The 19,810-nt window shown below is 41.1% G+C and overlaps 1 protein-coding gene across 2 annotated transcripts; it reads left to right on the top strand.

The window, feature by feature from the left end:
* The first annotated feature begins 1,152 nt into the window (after positions 1-1,152).
* On the top strand, positions 1,153-18,980 carry uap1 (UDP-N-acetylglucosamine pyrophosphorylase 1). Of its 2 annotated transcripts, XM_080431401.1 has the most exons (11): positions 1,153-1,256; positions 2,001-2,317; positions 4,240-4,444; positions 5,190-5,365; positions 6,992-7,164; positions 12,590-12,783; positions 13,863-14,003; positions 15,883-16,071; positions 16,504-16,545; positions 17,750-17,816; positions 18,265-18,979. In XM_080431401.1, exons 2-11 carry the CDS (start codon positions 2,032-2,034, stop codon positions 18,355-18,357), a joined length of 1,566 nt encoding a protein of 521 aa, XP_080287527.1. In that variant the 5' UTR covers positions 1,153-1,256; positions 2,001-2,031; the 3' UTR covers positions 18,358-18,979. The 2 variants fall into 2 exon arrangements, with proteins under 2 accessions (XP_080287527.1, XP_080287528.1); XM_080431402.1 differs by lacking the exon at positions 16,504-16,545 and having other exon boundaries at positions 18,265-18,980.
* The last annotated feature ends 830 nt before the right edge of the window (positions 18,981-19,810 follow it).

Genomic DNA, 19,810 nt, shown 5'->3' on the forward strand with positions numbered 1-19,810 from the left:
GTTTCTCAAACCTTTACATTTCAAGGACCCCCCTTAACTCTGACATTGTATAAATAGAACCAAATGGACCCGTTAGGGTCCATTTGGTTCCACTGTCAGAGTTACAGACTTTTAAGGGTCAATTCAGAACCCCTGGCCTCAGGAACCCTGAGAGTCCCTGGACCCTACTTTGAGAACCACTGCACTACAGGTATTACTGCATTATTTATATTATATTATATTATTTATTCATTTATATTATTGCTCCTTTGTATTTGTATTTTATACTGCTATTTTCACGTTTTAAACTTAAATTCCTCCCAATTGTTTTACCAGTGGATACACCAGTATAGACAAGGCTAAAAGCTATCTGTTAAACCCGTTCTTTAAATATGTATAGTATATCCAGAGGCTAAACTAGTTAGTGCAGTGGCCTGACAAACTAACCAGCCAATCACAGCGCGACCAGAGCACGCCTGTCCATCCCGGCCTTCGGGCCTTCGGGCTATGGGAATTTCCGTAGCGCTTGTGGAAAGTCTGGTTTCTATTTACTGTTCTGTGCTCACATCCGGTTATTAGTCTGCCCTACTATATCCGGAAATGTCCACGCCTACACACATGCTCGTACACAGACCATTTCCGTATCCGTTCTAGACCGAACGTGCGATCTGCTATGGTTAAATGGATCCTACACAGTCGGTTCTAGTGCCAATTGTTGCCATGTCCGCTTATTATAAGCGACTTTGGGCTTATCCGCTTATGTTTCTGTGAAGTTGCTCGTAAATATTGGTAGTTGCGGCGGGTTGTGTTTTTTTGCACTTGTTTCTAAAGTGTAATTGTTGCTTATTTGGGACTTGTTTCCTAATGTTGTTTAAGCCAGTGGTTCTCAAACAATGTCAAGCAAGACAAGGACCCCCAAATTGATATGTAGGCCTATTTGTTTGCGGACTCACCCACATCTAAACATATTTATGCCATACAAGATTTGTGTTTTTAAAATGTTTAAAAAAATATTCCACATTTTTACAAATGTTCTTCAACATTCCTTTTGAAAATAGCCAACGTAGAAGGGCTCGCTTCTTTTGGGCTTATTTTCATAGACCTGGTTGACTTTTTCTCTCATAAAATCTGGCAACACTGACCAGTGCCACGTCAAACGTGACGAACAAGGAGGTTGTAGTGAGGTGGGTGGAGACGCCGAAGAACAAGAATCTCCACTCAAGTTCTGCGAGAGACATTCAATGCTTTTAATCTACCAAGCAGGTCAGTTGGAGAAGGTAAGCCCTGATCTAATCTATCTCATGACGGCTACTTCATATTCTTTCAGCAGACTGGCATATGGACGTATTTATTGTAGATTTAGTTAACTGAACTTAGCTGGACACACTGACATGAACTGGTGTGCTGCTGTACATACCACTGGACATACCGACGAGCTAAACGCTGCATTACAACTGATATACTGTAATAACACGTTTATTGCTTAGATTAGAACCCATTGAGTGTACAAATGGTAGGGTCCATTTGGGTCAATTTGTACATTTTCTGTGTTGAATTGTAAGTGTTATATTATTGTCAAGACTTCAAACATGCCGTTAGAAATACAATATTATATGATTATGATCATTAGATCTTTTATGTCATGGTTGTATTCAACAAGATATTAATCTAATTCAATTCTATGAAGAAACTGAGCTCGAGGGATGTAGCAATAGATATAGCTACCATCCCATTCAAATGCAAGGTGGTTGCCTATGTATGTAAGTAAATGTATTGATTTCCCTGTACAGCAAGTTACTCTAGCTGGCTGGGTGGGTGGGTGTGTGTGTGATCTCACAAAGAGAAATACCCTGTAGACTTGTACAGTCATTAGTTTAATTTTAAGTGAAAATGTCCAGTTCTGAATGTGTCTCTGTGAGCAACTGATGCTGGGCTTATCAGTGTTAAATCTATGTTTCCTCAGTCATCTAAGTTTTAAGTGTACTGTATGTCTTTTTGCCGTCTCTGTTTCATGTTGACAGAGATTACTGAAAACCCGTCAAAAGTGTGAACATGGACCCAAGCAGCGGGAGCAAACTGGCCCACAGGTTGGCTGAAGCTGGTCAGTCTCATCTCCTACAGTTCTGGAATGAGCTGAGCCCAGAGGACCAGGAAGACATGACCGCTGACCTGGAGCCAATGAACTTTCAGGAGATCAATGGATTCTTCAAGAATGCCATGGAGATGTCCAGTGGCAGCAAGCAGGAGAAGATGGACTCCCGCATGGAACCCGTGCCCAGAGAGGTGCTTGGCAGTGTGACGCGAGACAGAGACTGCCTCAAACAATGGGAGGCCCTAGGTGAGTTACATCAAGTGCTTTTGTAATAAACCTTCTTCATTCAGTAATCGGTTTATTTCACTGTTTTACTACATACTGGAAGGTTGTTATGAGACATTTTTGGTAATCTCAGGTTTGTCGTGTTCATTATGGTGTTGAATGACATCATAGAATATGAGGACATTGACCAGTTGTTCAGAAACACCCGCCTAGTTACGACAAAGACCACCTGACATTAAGTCACGTAGTGAGTTGACCCTTGGGAAATATGCCGGAGCTAGTCTACAGCTGTGGGTTTGGTGTGGAAAGGGTTGACAGATATCTAAGACAATTGGCAACACTAAAGATGGTTAGATTATTACCTGGTGGCAACCCTTTACTGAATATGTAATTATTAGTATATATGTATTATTTAAAGAACAAGGAACACACAAAAGTTGCCTGTCATGACAAAACCTTGTGAAATAGTTTGTGGAGAGAGGACAAAGCCTACTTAAATAGCAGACTGTTGTGTGTGTTGTTCTTCTTTGTATTGTGTGTTATACATTCTCACTAAACATTTCCAGCTTCAGCCTCCCACATGGATCAGTTACATGAGAAAGTTAACTGGCATCTCTCACCACACTGTAGAACCCCGAATGTAAATTTAAACCTGAGAGTGTACAAATGGACACATAGAGTCAGTTTGTACATTCTCAAGATTTCAATTAACACTCAGGATTTTGCAGTGTATGCTTTTGTAAAGTCCCAGTTGGCAGCAGGGATTTTAGCGGGCCTGTTTAAGAAGTTCTGCCCCGAGGGAAGATGACCTTAGAAAGGGGAGGCCGACACCATCTGGTTCTGATTTAGTTCTGACGTAAATTGGGGTACTGCCTCTGTGCCTCACCCTTACTCATGAGGTCACTCAAGTCCGTGTGTGTGTCTGTCTGTTTATGTGTGTGTGTGTGTGTGTGTGTGTGTGTGTGTGTGTGTGTGTGTGTGTGTGTGTGTGTGTGTGTGTGTGTGTGTGTGTGTGTGTGTGTGTGTGTGTGTGTGTGTGTGTTGTGTGTGTTGTGTGTGTACAGTCAAAGTCTAGCAGACCCACCCAGTGCTTTGTCATAATATAAGTAGCTTACCTCGTCTGTATGCCACATTCACAGAGAATTGTGTGTCACATAGCAACAGTTTATGTAAGATAAACTAGAGTGTATGTTAATGAGGTAATTAACTCAGGTAATCATTTCGGGTGAAGAGTTATCTGGCGAGGGCTAATACGTTGTGTTACATTAGGTCATGGCTATTTGCACCAATTTATTGTTTCATTACCAATGTCCTGTGGGAGGAATAGAAAAATAGAGACTGCACACTGGAATATGCTCCAAATGTAATGGGTTTATTACAACAAAAATGTGACATTTCGAGCCGGTTGGCTCTTCCTCAGACCGCCTCGAAACGTCAAATCTTTGGAGGTAATAAAGCTGTTTTGTTTTTGTATCATTTGGATGTGCGTGCTATTCTACTTGTTGCCTGTGGGAGGAATAGTCATGAAATATTATAGAACCTTTTATTAGTAGGAATAACCCCTTGAGATGAATAATTTTGGATTTCTTTTTACACAAATATACAGAAAAACAATACAACACAACTACATCCGTACAAGCACAGACAAAAAGCTCTATCAAGGATTAGCTGCTCCACCCCACCTGATCACCCCCAAAATAGCAAAGTTCATAGTAGCATACCCATGCAAAGCACATAAAAAAGTACATAAAAAACGAATACATACAGATGTTTATTTTGTGGTATTTTAGAAGGAAAATCTAAATGCACTATAGCATAAGAGATTTGTGCTACTAGCGCTACACTGGGTGTCATCAGAATTCATCCTGGGTTATATCTCAGCAACACTTATCTTATCGTACGGTAGGTAATAATCCAAACATTCTCTTTCTCTGTGCTCTCAGGTTTGCACTGCATTGCCCAGAACAAAGTTGCTGTCTTGCTCCTGGCCGGGGGCCAGGGAACCAGGTTGGGGGTTTCTTACCCCAAGGGCATGTATGATGTGGGGCTGCCCTCCCACAAAACCCTCTTTCAGATCCAGGCTGAGCGCATTCTGAAGCTCCAACGGTTAGCTGAGCAGAAGCACAAGACCAAGTGCTGTATTCCTTGGTAATGCTCCTCAGTTAAAGGGAATATTACACTGCAGTGTTGATCAGAGAGCATACAGTAATCCCTTTTAGACATAGTGTGCCTGTTAGTTTGGCAGTATACTTGAACAACCAAAGTTTGACTCTAATTTCAACGAGCATTGTAACAAGCGTGACCCAGTTTGGCCTGTATGATGATTAACTTGTTCAGATGATTGTCGCCATCAAAGAAATATCACCCCAGGAAGCATTTCTCCTAGAAGGGGATTAAAGTTCCCTGCAGAGTGGACATGCCAGGAAATCAGCAGAAACCTGTCAGGAATCCAAAACAAAATTGTTGGGCAGTTACTGTAGATTATATCAGATTGGCATAACAATTGTGTATATAAGGAAGGACATAGTTATGACTTTATTGACTTATAAACATTTACTGTATATTATATCTCTCAGTTTAGTTTTTGCTGAGGTTAGACTTTTAGAGTTTTATTGTCAGTAAGTCGTCTGAATAAACTTGGCATCCTGTACATTTTGCTCTCTGGATTCATAATCCCAGACAGCCTTTTTAACTTTGACTTGCATTCTAAAAACTTAAGGTTTTTAGAATGCAAGCTCTGTCTCACCATTTAATTATTGTATATTATAATCGTACATGTCTTCATTCAATGCAATTATACACTTAATTAAAACAATATACAAAGTACAGAATTGTACAGAATTGGTCAAACAAGACATAAATAATTAATAACTTCCTATTGAATTCCTTGCAGGTACATCATGACCAGTGGGAGGACGATGGAGTCCACCCAGGACTTTTTCTCCCACCACAACTATTTTGGCTTGAACAAGAATGATATCATCTTCTTCCAGCAGGGCATGCTACCAGCCATGGACTACAATGGAAAGATCATTCTGGAGAGCAAAGGAAAACTAGCCATGGCGCCAGGTATTTGTGTATTTTGTACTTTGACAATAAGATAATTGTGCTATTGGTGTCTCTGCCTTAGAGCACAATTTAACTTTGGCAGAGGTTTGGGTTGTGTATTTACCTAGCCATAATAAAACTCCAAATATTGGCAAGATGTCTTCAGTAGTTATACATTGATGATCCAATATATTTTCATATTGCTTTACACTTTACTTTTCTGTCTGAATGACAGTACTATAGTACTAAAGGTACTATTATCGTTTTTCTCATGTGCAATAACAAACATGGTGATTCAGTGTTGGAAGCATACCTTCGCATATCAGATCTTCTTCCTAATTAAATGGTAAAATCAATACTTCGCGTTTGTTATTGTGCTAAAACAGCGACTTTGAGACCTGTTTCACCGTGCAATGTAAGTTAATGGGGAGACTATTTTGGATTACTCAACCTAAACTTCTATAAAGTTTAATTGAGCTTTAACACAAAGGACATACCATCCCAAAACCATATGAAAAAAACACTACAGACTGTGTACCCAATGCAATCATATGTGTACACTGTAATACACAATATACAGTGCAGGATAATAATACATCATATTATACAACAACGTGTGCATATCGTTGCTGTCGGGCAGAAACCTCTGATTTCCATATTCAAACGTATTGTGTTTTTTTTCGTAAATTAATGCCCCCTTATACTTGATCATACTACATCGTCACTCAAAAGCATCAAAAGTAGCAGATCCACAAGCTCGAAACGTGGCGTGGCGCGACGCGTTTTGAGCTCTTAGATCTGCTACTTTTGATACTTTTGGATTTTAATCCTGAAAAGTAACGGCTTTGGACATATGAGGTTTCCACCCGACAGAGACGATATGGCTGTGTCAACTGTTCAGCAACCTGACCGCCTGTGGAAAGAAACTGTTACTGAGACAGGTGGTGTGGGATTCGATGCTCCAGGATTTCTTTTTAATGGAAGAAAGGAAGAACAGAACATGAGCAGGGTGGCACACACACCTTTTTGTCATCATTCCTCCCACTTGATTTACAGGGTTAGGATAAACCAGTATAGACGAGGGTAAGCTATGTGGTAAAACCCGTTCTTCAAATATATCCATAGCCAAAACTAGTTTGTGCGGTAACCTGGCAAACTAATTAGCCAATCACAGCACGACCAACCATCCATCTGGGTTATGAGAATTTTGGCTCACACACACCTATACTTAAAGGAACATTTAGCCTTTTTGTCTACATCGTGTCCATATATGGGTCCTCACCAATCAATGCCCACTGTAGGAGAGTGTCATTTCTGTCTACATGCTCTGTATCTCAGAGGTGGACTGTGGATCGGGAATCTTGATTCCTGGTGAAGATCTCTCGATCAAAACATTGGCATGCAATAAAACAGTGGAGCTTCTTGTACGTGAACTGTTGCTTGTCCTGCACCTGGGCAGCTGGATGTGCATGCACTGCCCTTTAATGCAACATAGAGCTATTTAACACTAATTCTAACAGAGAAAATATCACTTACTTGAAGTGTTCCTTTCACTTTTTTCATTGTGTGTGTGTGTGTGTGTGTGTGTGTGTGTGTGTGTGTGTGTGTGTGTGTGTGTGTGTGTGTGTGTGTGTGTGTGTGTGTTAGACGGCAACGGTGGCTTGTACAGGTCGTTGGGGAACCAGGGCATCGTAGATGACATGGACCGCAGGGGGATCGAGTCCATCCATGTGTACTGTGTGGACAACATCCTTGTGAAAGTGGCTGACCCCGCCTTTGTTGGTTTCTGTGTGCAGAAGGGGGCAGACTGTGGGGCTAAGGTTAGTGTGTCTCTTTCACTTGTTCATTCCTCTCCTTTTGACTTGGTCAGGGTGTTTCCATCCTGACTCCTGAGTGTTCATTCAACTGAGAGTTTACAAATGGAACCAAATACCTGTATAGGTCCATTTGCTTACATTCGCACACTCTAGGCCATACATGGGCAACTGGCGGCCCGGGGGCCACATGCGGCCCCAACCTTCACTTAATGCGGCCCGCAGGTTAATATCGGAATACTGATATATTATTGATTTCAGCTGTTACAATTCCAAACATGCAAACATGACCGCTTTAATTACTTCTAGTCTATATTAGTTGCTTAATGATCAGTATTAAAATTATGTCGTCTTTTAAATGTCCAATGTATTTGGATTTAAGTTCATACAAATGTATTTTAAATTAAATAATAATGTTACTTTGCAGGATTCCAATTCAAAAATAGCAAAAATAAATTCAGGATTCCAATACAAAAATAGCAGATCTACAAGCTCAAAACGCGTCGGGCTGCGACACGTTTTGAGCTGGTAGATCGGCTATTTTTGCTACTTTTGTGTGACATAGAATGGTAAAGTACGGCATTAATTTACGAAAAAAGAAAAAATGTGGAGATAAGAGGTTTCTGCCCGACAGCAACAATATGCAATGTGGCCCTCTTGAGTGAGTGTGGAAATATAGTGGCCCTCTACATCATCAAAGTTGCCCACCCCTGCTCTAGGCGTTACAAATGGGTTAATTACCACTGAGGACGTTACTGTGTACCTTCAAAAAGTGTAAACAAAAATTACAAAGTTTAAATATTTGTTTGAGGCATTTAAAGGTTGTTACATACATTCATGAAATGTTTGCATTATTTAAGGTTTCATTATGAACTTTATGTCTTGTCATATGAATTGACAACTTTTGAATGTATCTTGGTGAAACAAACACGCCTTCACCTTGCTTTCGATCTCATAGCTTTTCCTTTCCACAGAAAAGAGATTATAATGAACTCTGATGTAATTACTATGCTTATCATTTGTGATACAACACAATTTATGATGTCTGGGCGCTATATACCTGTTATGACCTGCCCTTCACTTCTTCAGGAAGCAGGAAGTCATATTAGAATGATGTTTGTGTGTAAAGACATCACTTATACAAACATGGTGCTTTATGAGCTAGTAATTCCTGTGTTAACAACATATTCACAATATTATAGTGACCTAACTTAGTTAGATCACTGTATCATTGTAGTTAAATTACAATGTCTCTGCCCCACCTTGAGTACTTTTGTGTATTTTACTAGGATATCCTACATAATGAGTGTACATAATGTGTTTGACACAGGCGTGGTAAGTTTGTGGTCCGAACAATGGAACTGCTGTCAAGAGGCAGCTGAACTTCCCATAACTGTCCACTGGGTGGGGATGTACACCATTTCGTTTTCTACGGATAGCTTCAACTCAGTTTGTGTCCAAAAGTTTTCTGAAATATTTCAGTATGATTTTCTAGGAATTCTTAAGATTTCTTATTTTTGTCTTCAAATATGCTGTGTATTCATTCAATTATTCACTTTAGTGCACATGCACCTTGAAGTAGTTAATTGATGGCAGAGGGACAAAGACTTTTGGTTCAGGATCCCTGGGTGGGTTTGGTTTGTCACTTAAGATCCCTGCTCAGTGTCTCCTCAGCCCCAAAACCACTTAACTAGAGAATGTTGGCTCTCAGTTTTGTGGTATCAGATAACAGAGGTATGATGTATGGATCTCCCCTTTCACTAAACAATTGTGCCGAAGAGAGTTTACAGGGTACAACAGTGGTTAAATAGGAACCTTAACTGGTTTCTTCTCAGCAAATAAATTGGCTTTACGACACATCTTAAAACTACTGTGGTCAAAACTGGCCAGGCAAGGGAGTTTTTTTTGTATAATACTTAAAACAGCATTTATTTAAATAAATAAATAAATAAAATCTGACTTCACATGGATGTTTTATAATATGCTTTAACTGCAAAGGGCAGACACCATTGTTTTAGTAGGCTTCAAAGAAATGTAGGCGGCTTAGTATAATTTTGTTAATGGAACTAAGGGGACGTGTGGATGTTTTACTGTACATTAACTGTACATATAACTAAGGAGGTTTTAAATAGTTTTTTATTTATTTATTTCATATTCTGAGGATGAAACTATATGTGGCATTAAACTGAAAGATTTAACCAGAACAAAAATTCACACTAACTTAGAAATCACATACTACATAATCACACCTTGGATTCATGTTTTAAACAAATGTTTCTTGGACTTTGTCAGTGCGATAATGTGTGAATTCTCTGTTGGCTAGGTTTTGTGTTTTTACCTATTGTAACTATCAGCCACAACGGTCCTAAGGAGGATAGTTGGAGTGCAAATGCAACTCTGAGAGCGTTTTTACACTCCGAGTTAAATAAACACTCCATACTTGACTGTTTAGTGGATGGGAAAATAGCATTTTGTATGCTCCGAAGCCCTGGCTCTGATAACTCTTTGTGGTTTCAAACACTCTGTGACCACAGCCTTTTAGCCCGTATCTATGAGCTGTCTACACACATGCTCATGTGGACACACGCACACTCAACAAACCCAGCTCATTGTCGAGGGGTCAATGAAAAGGCAGTTGGGACCATTTAAAAGCTATGGTTGTGTAACTGTTTTGGCCGTGGGAATGGAAAAACCTTGGCGAATAAATGGAGGAACAGTAGAGATGGAGATGTCGCTTCAAGAAAAGGCTTTGCAGGAGTACGAAATTAGGAAGAGCTGTATTTCCTGGCAATTGTGGCAGACAGCCACTTACATGTACTGTACTATAGGTAGGCTGCATGTTGATGATCATACCCAAACTTTGCACGAAACAAATAAATGATTACTGCTACAATGCAGTATGGAATTAGATGGAGAGTTGATATCTATTTAAAGTCCTACTGTGTAACATTCATTTTAAGACGTCTTTTTGGTGACGCCTCCTGCGACGTCCCAGTCATTACAACATTTATGTGGAACCTACCGCTCAAAAATGAAATGCTGCAGGGTTCTCGTGCCAGATAATATCTTAGAATACAACAACAAGCTGTCAGAAATTGTATTTATTAACTGTAAAATAGCTAAATAAGTGTATTTCCGGTGCCTACGTCATTTTGGTGCGAGACACTTGAAATAACTTCTCTAAACATTTAATAATGTTTAGAAGAAGTTGTTAAAAACACATTTATGAGCAATAATAAGTGAAATAATGTACCAGTGAAAGGTTATATCAAAAATAAATTTAGTTACACAGTATGATTTTAAATACAAATATTATCTCGGAGGACTCATTGTTTTTGTCCCACAAGTTTCTATGCCATGAATGTCCAAATGATAATTGGCTTTGGGAGCATTCACCATTCTGGTCAGAACTGGTCAGAAAACTGTTGAAGTTATCTAGGTATAATACGCTTGACTGCTCCCAATCTTTGTCAGTGCATCTGCTGAAGAGCTATTACACCTCATTAGTGTGAACTTTCCTCACATGAGTAGACACCCCTCAGCATTATGTCTCTTCAAATTAGTCACTGCTGACCACACCATTCTTCTGAACACACACACACACACACACACACACACACACACACACACACACACACACACACACACACACACACACACACATACCCCGGCACTTTGATTTTGGAATCTGGATGTGAATAGCTTGAAATCTAGCCTGGCCTATTTTGCCTTTTTGTTGCTCATAGATTCTCACTAGAAAATCTGCCCTCTTTCACTAAGCTCACTTACACATTAACAACATGTCTTTGTCTGTCTTGCCTATTGCGTCCATAAAATGTTTGCCTCCATCAAGCTGGACGGCCGAAAGCCAGAGACCTGTTCACCCGTGTGTCCGTCCGTCCGTCCATCTGTTTGTGTGTGTGTCTGTGAGCAGCTATTGGCGTGAAACTTTTCACACACATTCCCAGTTGGCCAAGGAAGAACCACCACCCCAAATTGTTTAGATTGTCCTCATTGTGCCGCTATAACAGGCTGCTTCACATTTTGGCCTATAACTTTTAAAACTATTGAGTCCAAATGTTTTCCCCTGGATTTCTTACATACACTTCCCATATTGGCCATTTCTGCTAGACCAGATTTTACGCCATTTTGCGCTTTTATTACAGATTTTGTCCAAAAGTCACACAAATAAATCCGTACACATTATAGCTGTGGTCATGTGTTCAGGATGTTTCCATCCGAATTTTCGGATTCCTTTCAGATCTGCTACGATTGGCTTGAATGCAGCGTCCGATTGCCGTGAAACTTTGCACACACACTCCCAGTAGGCCAAGGAATAACCGGCACCCCAAATGTGGTGGTGCTATAACGTACACACAAATTATTTTTTTCCTGTATTCCTTGGATCATGAAGCAACTCCCCATATTAAGGCGTTTGTACCAGACTCGATTTCCACCATTTTGCGTTTTCTTCAAAACACACTTTTTGCTACTACTTCTACAAAGTTTGTCCAGAACTTACTCAAACCATTATCTCTGGAGTCATGTGGTCGAGATGTATCAGTCAGATTTGTCACATTCCATTCCAAATGGCTATGACTGGCTTCCAAATTTGCGGCCCCTGGGTAGGTAACCCAGCCTGGCGGAGATCTGCGCTCCGAGGAGCACACTTTTCTAGTTTCATATGATTGAACATTGTCCACACCGGGCACAGTAAAACCAAACCAACCAAACTGTCTCTAACCTTGACTACGCTCTCCAGGGCTTTGCGCTACGCCTCTGATGTAAATTTCAACATTCCGGCTTGTATATTAAATATTATATTTTTACTTTAACTGTGTGGAACCAAAGAGCATCCAGAACCAACTCCTGTTTGACATTATGAGTTGTGCGGTGAAGCAGGGATAGACGGATCAGAGGAGAAAAGAGACCCACCCTCTCGTCATAAATTACCGAACCCCGCTACAGTTCATGTGGCTTCTTCCCCCAGCCCCCACCCTCCTTCCCAGCACCAACCCCCTCATCATGAGTACAGTCTGTCATTAGGAACCAACAGATGGGGGAGAGGGTTTTTTCATTCAGAGCAGAACTTTAGCTGCTGGGTATAAAGTGGCGTACAGACACTCAAAGAATCCCCATCTCCAGCAGTTTTTCTAATTTTTTCCCCCCAAGTTTTTTATACATTTGTATGATCTAATGAAATGAAGTAACTTTCAATTTATCGTTTCAAGTGCATTGGGTAGACTTGTTGCCCCGACAGGTTTACAGGCATTTTCACTTGAGTAACTCCAACCTATTCAGGTTATTTATTATTTTATGCTTCTGTTCTTCTCATCCTGACCTTTGTTTTTATGCCACCACCTTCTTTCCTTGCTGTAATTCTGCCATACTTCTTGTAAAACGTTTTGTCTTTTTGTAAAATATGTCACAGGTGGTAGAGAAGACCAACCCAACAGAGGCAGTGGGCGTGGTCTGTAAGGTGGATGGGCGTTACCAGGTGGTGGAATACAGTGAGATCACCCTTGCGACCGCTGAGAACCGCAGCGCCGACGGGCGGCTGATGTTCAATGCCGGCAACGTTGCCAATCACTTCTTTACGCTGTCCTTCCTCAAAGACATTGTGCAGTAAGTCTAATTCATGCAGTGGTGGAAAAAGTACTCACATTTTATACTTAAGTAAAAGGATCAATACTGCAATGTAGACATACTCTGTTTAAAGTAAAAGTCCAGAATTCAAAATGTACTTGAGTAAAAGTACAAAAGTATTGTCATGAAAATGCACTTACAGTACCAAAAGTAAATGGTAAATGGTGCATTTATATAGTGCTTTTATCCAAAGCGCTTTACAGAGATTGTGCATTACATTCACCCATTCACACACCGATGGCGGAGGAAACCATGCAAGGCACCAACCTGCTCATCGGGAGCAATTAGGGGTTCAGCGTCTTGCTCAAAGACACTTCGACACTAACTCTTCTGGGGGAGCCCGGGATCGAACTGGCAACCTCACGGCTTCCATCCGGCCGCTCTACCGGCCACTCTACCCCTGAGCCACTGCCGCCCCTTTTTTTCAAATGTATACAAATCTTTTTAAAATAGCAGATCTACAAGCTCACAATGCGTCGCATTTCAAATGTATACAAATCTTTTGAAAATAGCAGATCTACAAGCTCACAATGCGTCGCATCGCGACGCATTGTGAGCTTGTAGATCGGCTATTTTCAAATGGCCAAAATGTATATAGGGCTGAAGTGGTTAATGTATGTTTTGTAATAATAATCAAAATCTACAAAGTAACTAGTAACTAAAGTTTTCAAATAAATGTAGTGGAGTACTATATTTGCCTCTGAGATGTAGTGGAGCAGAAGTAAAAGTATTGGAAATTGGAAATACTCAAATAAAGTACAAATACCTTAACATTGTACTTAAGTACAGTACTTGAGTACATGTACTTAGTTACTTTCCACCACTGAATTCATAGATAGATAGATAGATAAAATATCAGTCTTAACACTTTTGCTCAGGAATTTGCTGATGTGTCATTTTCATCGCTGTGTACTTGTGGTCGTTTTCAATGAGAGCAGTAAGTGTCGTGAGAGTCGTAAATGTGTAATCCTTTTAAGCAGCCATACAGTATGTCATACCCACTCATCTTGTATTATTGGTTCTGATGCTCTCTCTCTCTCTCTCTCTCTCTCTCTCAGGAAGCATGAGCCTCGACTGCAGCACCACGTGGCGCAGAAGAAGATCCCCTATGTGGACACACGAGGACGGCTCATCACACCGGACAAACCCAACGGGATTAAAATGGAAAAGTTTGTCTTTGACATCTTCCAGTTTGCCAAGTGAGTTTTGCTGTGATTATTTTCCACATGAGGCTTTAGCATGTGTGTGTGTGTGTGTGTGTGTGTGCTACTGGCAGACCGTGTGTCTCCCATCCAACCCAGTGAGAGGTGCTTTGCAAGGGCCTTATCAAAAACAAATGAGCAGAATGAGTTTCTGTAGCACCTAGTTCAGAGACCCATTAAGACCTGAAGAAGCATCTGTGTCACATTTTCATTTGAGCTAAAAAAAGCATTATTTTACACTTTGGCTATCCAAAAATAGCAGATCTACAAGCTCGTAGCACGGCACAGAGTGCCGTGCTACGAGCTTGTAGATCTGCTATTTTTGAAAAATCTTGAAAATGTGTGCAAATCTTTGAATATATATATATTTTAAAGCGAACATTTTTAACTAAAATCTTTGCTTCTGGGGGGGGGTCCCTGGAACAAACTATTTTGAGATGGGGGTCCGCGGCCAAATACATATCATTTTGGGGGTCCTTGACATGAAACATTTTGAGCACCAATGATATAGAAACATAAGTTTTTCAGAAAACTGTTGGAATTTAGAAGACATTTTGCAGAATCGGAACCTCAGGCCTCAATGGGTTAACATGGCAGCTCAGAGCATGTTTATTTTAATGACCAATCAATCGATTGTGTTCCGGCTTGGATCAATGGAAGTGCTTGGTCCCAGGCCTATCCACCAGCACCAGCCCTAGCATGACTCCAAGGTCCTGGTCATGTCATCTACACAAAATACTTGCAATCTGTGTGCAAGTGTTAAATTACATACAGTAAGCGTATTTTCTTGCTGTCATAATGAGCAGATTATAAGATAAAACTTTTGTCTCGTCCAAAGTTCGTAATAATTATTCTCTGTTCTTGTTCAATGTTCTTAAAATGATGATACAATCCATAAAGTACAATTGCCATTACGTTTATTTTTATCTTTTTATAAGTCAGATGCCAGGCCTGCCAAGCTCTGCAGGAGGATGGAGGTTTTATGAGCAGTTCCTTCATTCCACCTCCAGTACGAATGGCATGACATCACCAGCCTCTTTGAGTCATGCTCTCACTAATAGAACTGAACATCTAATGAAAGGATTCCTGTCCTGATGGATATGTGGGGGAAAGCCAGTAGACAGGGCCAGCCCACTGTCCACTGGAACCCCTGCTCAGGGTTATTCAGTGCATTCTAAACCAGGGAGGATGATGACCGTTTGTTGCTATTGGTGGAAAAATGAACAGTGTTGTTATTACAGTGAACAACAGTGTTGTTGCCACATTTCTCTACCGACCTCTCGTCTTTACCAGCATGTTGTGTGTTGGTGTATGCTTTTATTCTTTTTCTAAAAAAGGGCAGTTGACTCCCTGTTTATTTTGTATTTTATTTTGTTGTGATAGAAAGTATGGTAATCCGAGAGGAGGGGGGTATATAGGAGATGCACAGGGGAGAAGGCTCTGGGGGGGATTTGTTCCTAGGCCAGCTGGGGGTAGACTACATGTGGTTCCTCTGAGACAGGAACCACATGTAGAAACCAGTGCTCTATATCTCTGGGCACGTGCTGGCGCATAATAAAAGGCCATAAAGGTGGTCTGGCACGTTTAGCTCATTGACTGTGTCTCACGGTATAATTGACATTACTGGCCACCATTTTCCAAAGCATATTCGAGGAAGCTAGCCCGGCACCGCCAGACGAATTGGTGTATGCAAAATAATCTATTTAGTTATCAACAGGCTCCCATGAAACATGACCTGTTTCGACGCTGGTATGGTCCTTTTGCACGAGTACTTACTGTATGCGGTTATTTGTGTGTGTGTGTGTGTGTGTGTGTGTGTGCGCACGCGTGTGTGTGCGCGTGTGCGTGTGTGTGTGTCCGTCTGTCCGTCCAACAGGACATTTGTGGTGTACGAGGTGCTGAGAGAAGACGAGTTTTCTCCCCTCAAGAATGCCGACAGTCAAGATGGCAAGGATACGCCCACCACTGCTAGACACGCCCTCACGTCGCTCCACCACCGCTGGGTCCTCAACGCAGGGGGGCACTTCATCGACGAGAATGGCACGCGCGTGCCCGCCATACCCAGGTGAGCCTCACGCGGCCCACGTGGAGGCATAATATTACCCATCCCGTTGAGTCTACACACGAGGTGAACATGTTCTACGCACAACCCCACATGCACACACAAAACACATTTTGAGTGGAATGGCTCTTGTTAAATGTCACTTCTAGACCTCTAGCTAGACCTCTTTCCCAATACATGACATTAACCAGTGTCCCAATTTAGTGCATTTCATTCTAGGCGGTTATTTATTTATCTGAAAAATATTAAAAAATGTTCCACATTTTTCAATATTTTTAAGAAATAGCTTAAATAGCCGATCTACAAGCTCACAACGCATCACATTGGCTATTCAGTGCTCAATAAAATTTACTCACATTTTCTTTTTCTTTACACACACACACACACGCACGCTTCATGCTTGCTCACCAGTGTGTCCCTGTATAATGTTTCCAGAGACGGAGCAGCAGGCCATGTCACAGAGGATGTCAACATAAAGTAACTATCCCTCTGCGGTACAGAGTGCATGGTGTCGGGCTTTGGCTTTTTCTCTCACTGTCGCTCACTTGCGTCAATAGTCTGAAGCATTGCTTCATATCCTCTCTTGGCCCTTTCCATCGTCTGGCACTGAACTGACTGAGGAGCAGAGAGATGAGTGGATAGCATAAACGCCAGACATTTGGGTGAGCTCCTAACGGTCAGTGCCAATGAAGGAAATGGCGGTGAGTATGATAGTTTGAGACTATTGGAAAACGAATTCCTGATAACTGTTGGAGAGAGTGGAGTCCAGGTCATTGTGTCGTATGATCTTGACCTGTCGACGGGGCGGTTTCTCCTCAGATGGTTGATACTACTAATATACGGAATGTGTTGCATGCTGGGCAACGGGCGGTCGATGATGATGATGATGGTGACTCTGCAGCTGATGTTATCCCTGTTTGTCTGTTATGTCTGTCCAGTGCCGGGGGGGCACGGTGGACAGAGACGCAGACCATTCATCCTTACAGATCCATACGCTTGCCAGTTTACCTTTGACTCTACTCATTTAAATCCGCCTCAATATTCTGACTTGATTTCAAACGAGCTTGTGATCCATTAACATTTATGGTCGCCATAAATGTGATTCGTTGATCTGTTAGCTCTTTTAGATGGTGTAATGAGCTGTAGTAACACTGTGTCCTCTTCTCAAAATCAGCAACGTTCTGCTTCCCTCTCAGCTATTGAAACGAAATAGAAACACGTCTGAAACACCTGTCCTGATGTGTGATTGATCACTCCTCTCTGTAATCAGTACCTAGAAATGATTGATGGCAGTAGTAAGTATTGTGGAAACTTTCCCAAGCTTTGAAAAAAGAAAAATTGGTGATGGAGGAACGACCACATTGCCTTGTCATTCATCCTTTTTCTTCTGCCAAAAATGGCCGATCTATAAGCTCACAACGCATCGCGATGCGATGCGTTGTGAGCTTATAGATCGGCCATTTTCGGCGAGCAACACTGTCGTACGACGAAGGCCTAATGCTTTGAGTTGGATCTCTAATCACTGGCCGTGGTGGAAGAACAGCTGGTCCCAGAATATGCAGCTGCTTCTTTCATCTGTCTGTCTGTCTGTCTGTCTGTCTGTCTATCCTTGAGAGCGTATTACTCATCCTCTCCCTCTTTCTTCTCCTTCCCCCCTGTGACCTTTTCCCATCCTACACAGCCTGAAGGATGGAACAGACCTGCCAATCAAATGCGAGATCTCCCCACTGGTGTCCTATGGAGGAGAGGTAGGGAGGGGAATCCGACATGTTTTTCTAAATACACATTTGTTTTGGGACTTTTAGCTTTTTCTTCTTCTTTTGGAAACAGTCAACTTGGATGCCCAGTAACAATGCACTGATGTATACATATTGAGTTTTTTGTTTTGTTGGGTCAACACATCTTTATTGATTTTATAACATAAAACTGCATGGGCAAAACAGACAACCAAGCAGACTAACAAAATAACATAAAGAAAAAGAAGGGGGGGGGAATAAAGATAAAAAAATGTAAGATAAAGGTAAGTGTGCATCATACAATAAATCACGGTTGAACTAGAAACAAACTGAGAGGTCATCCCACCAGACATTTGAGCAGACATCAACCAAAACTATAATAAGTCCAAAACAAAAACATAAAAAGGCAAACTATCTGTGCCAAAATCCATATATTGAGTTTTGTTTGTTCATTTGTTAGGGTCTGGAAGAGCTGGTGACGGGTCGGGAGTTCCGTGCCACCCTGGTCATTGACACGACTGGAGCCCATGAGCTAGTGAAGAACGGACTGTAGAAACTGAGAGGGAGAGAGGGAGAGAGAGACGACAAACCCCAAAGATCAACCTTTGTCTCTCCTCTGCTCTGTGGGGGGGAAACTGTGATGTTCTCGCTGTGCAATAACGCTGTGTCCATATGCTCTTTACATGCTGTTAAAAGAGACTCTCATGTCTAAGATGAATGAATGAGCTGAAGTGTACTGTTGTACATCTTAGTGCCCGATTCCTGTTTGGTACAAGGATTTGTTTTAAAAGAGCACTTGAGCACAGTATGAAAATGAAGGACTGACTGGATGAAGCAGTCGTATGACGCAGCTATTTATTTTGCTTATGAGACTTATTTTTATAATATATATGCATTGAAGGATGCTGCATAGGTGGTAGTGGCCATCTACTCATTTTACCCAGTGATATACAGTATGTACATAAACTACAACATACAACATGGTGCAACATACATTAGATCTTAAATCAAATGATGGGAGAGATGATTTTTTTACTAACATGTAATGAATGTAGATGGTGGGGTTTGGGGGGATGGGGTATTTATGATAGTTACTTTTGTTTCTGCTTGTAATCATATGAAAAGAGACACAATTCAGCATGAATTTCTTTTCTATTATTTTTATTAAAGAAAATTGTTATTTAAAAGATCTTTGTGGGTGTGACTGTGTGAGCATGCTTTGCTGCTGTTTATGTACTTTACGTGTACATTATATCTGGTTGTGTGTGTGTCTATGTGCACTTGCACATAAGCCGATTTGCATCTGCGAGTCAGTGTTGGTGTTTTCCTGACAAATGTGTGTATAATGTGCTAGTGCGTTGGCCCATGCTTGAGCAGTGTGTGTTTTTTGCATTAGAGCTCCTGGTGGCTTGAATCAGACTTTCCAGCACATGGTTTATGTTTAAGATGGGCCAGAGCATGCTACACCGCTGCAACTATTCAGGAAATATGCTTTGTGGCTCCTCTCAGTCTTTCTGACTCGCTGCTCTTTTCTTTTCTTGCTCTCCAACCAATGACTGCATGCATCATGATGTGAAAGATTGCAGCGCAGTCAATTTAATGCAAATGACTCTGTGTATTTGTGCGTGTGTACACTTAACGTGGAAGAGATTCTTATATATCAGATATGTCTTCTTCTCGTCTGGATGCACAATTCAGAGTCAGTGTGAAGTCTTAATATGAAGGTATACATAAATTACATGTCAAATAATTTCTTTGAAAATGAGGTGATGCACCTGAAGGTATTTATTGTTGCATTTTTCTATGCAAGGGGGGGTCATTTGACAGAAACTGGAGCACTCTGACTCTCACCTTTTGCAGCAAGCAATATATTTAAATGTAATTCAAACTTCAATGATCTAAAGTACTACTAAACTTAATATTATAAATCATATAATGGCAATTGGCAATCGTGGTAATCCCATGTCATGTCATTGAAGTTGCTGCCTCACAAGACTTTTATTTTG

The sequence above is a fragment of the Gymnoscopelus braueri genome, assembly GCF_963280865.1.
Source record: "Gymnoscopelus braueri genome assembly, chromosome: 6".
In the NCBI taxonomy this organism is placed as follows: Eukaryota; Metazoa; Chordata; class Actinopteri; order Myctophiformes; family Myctophidae; genus Gymnoscopelus; species Gymnoscopelus braueri.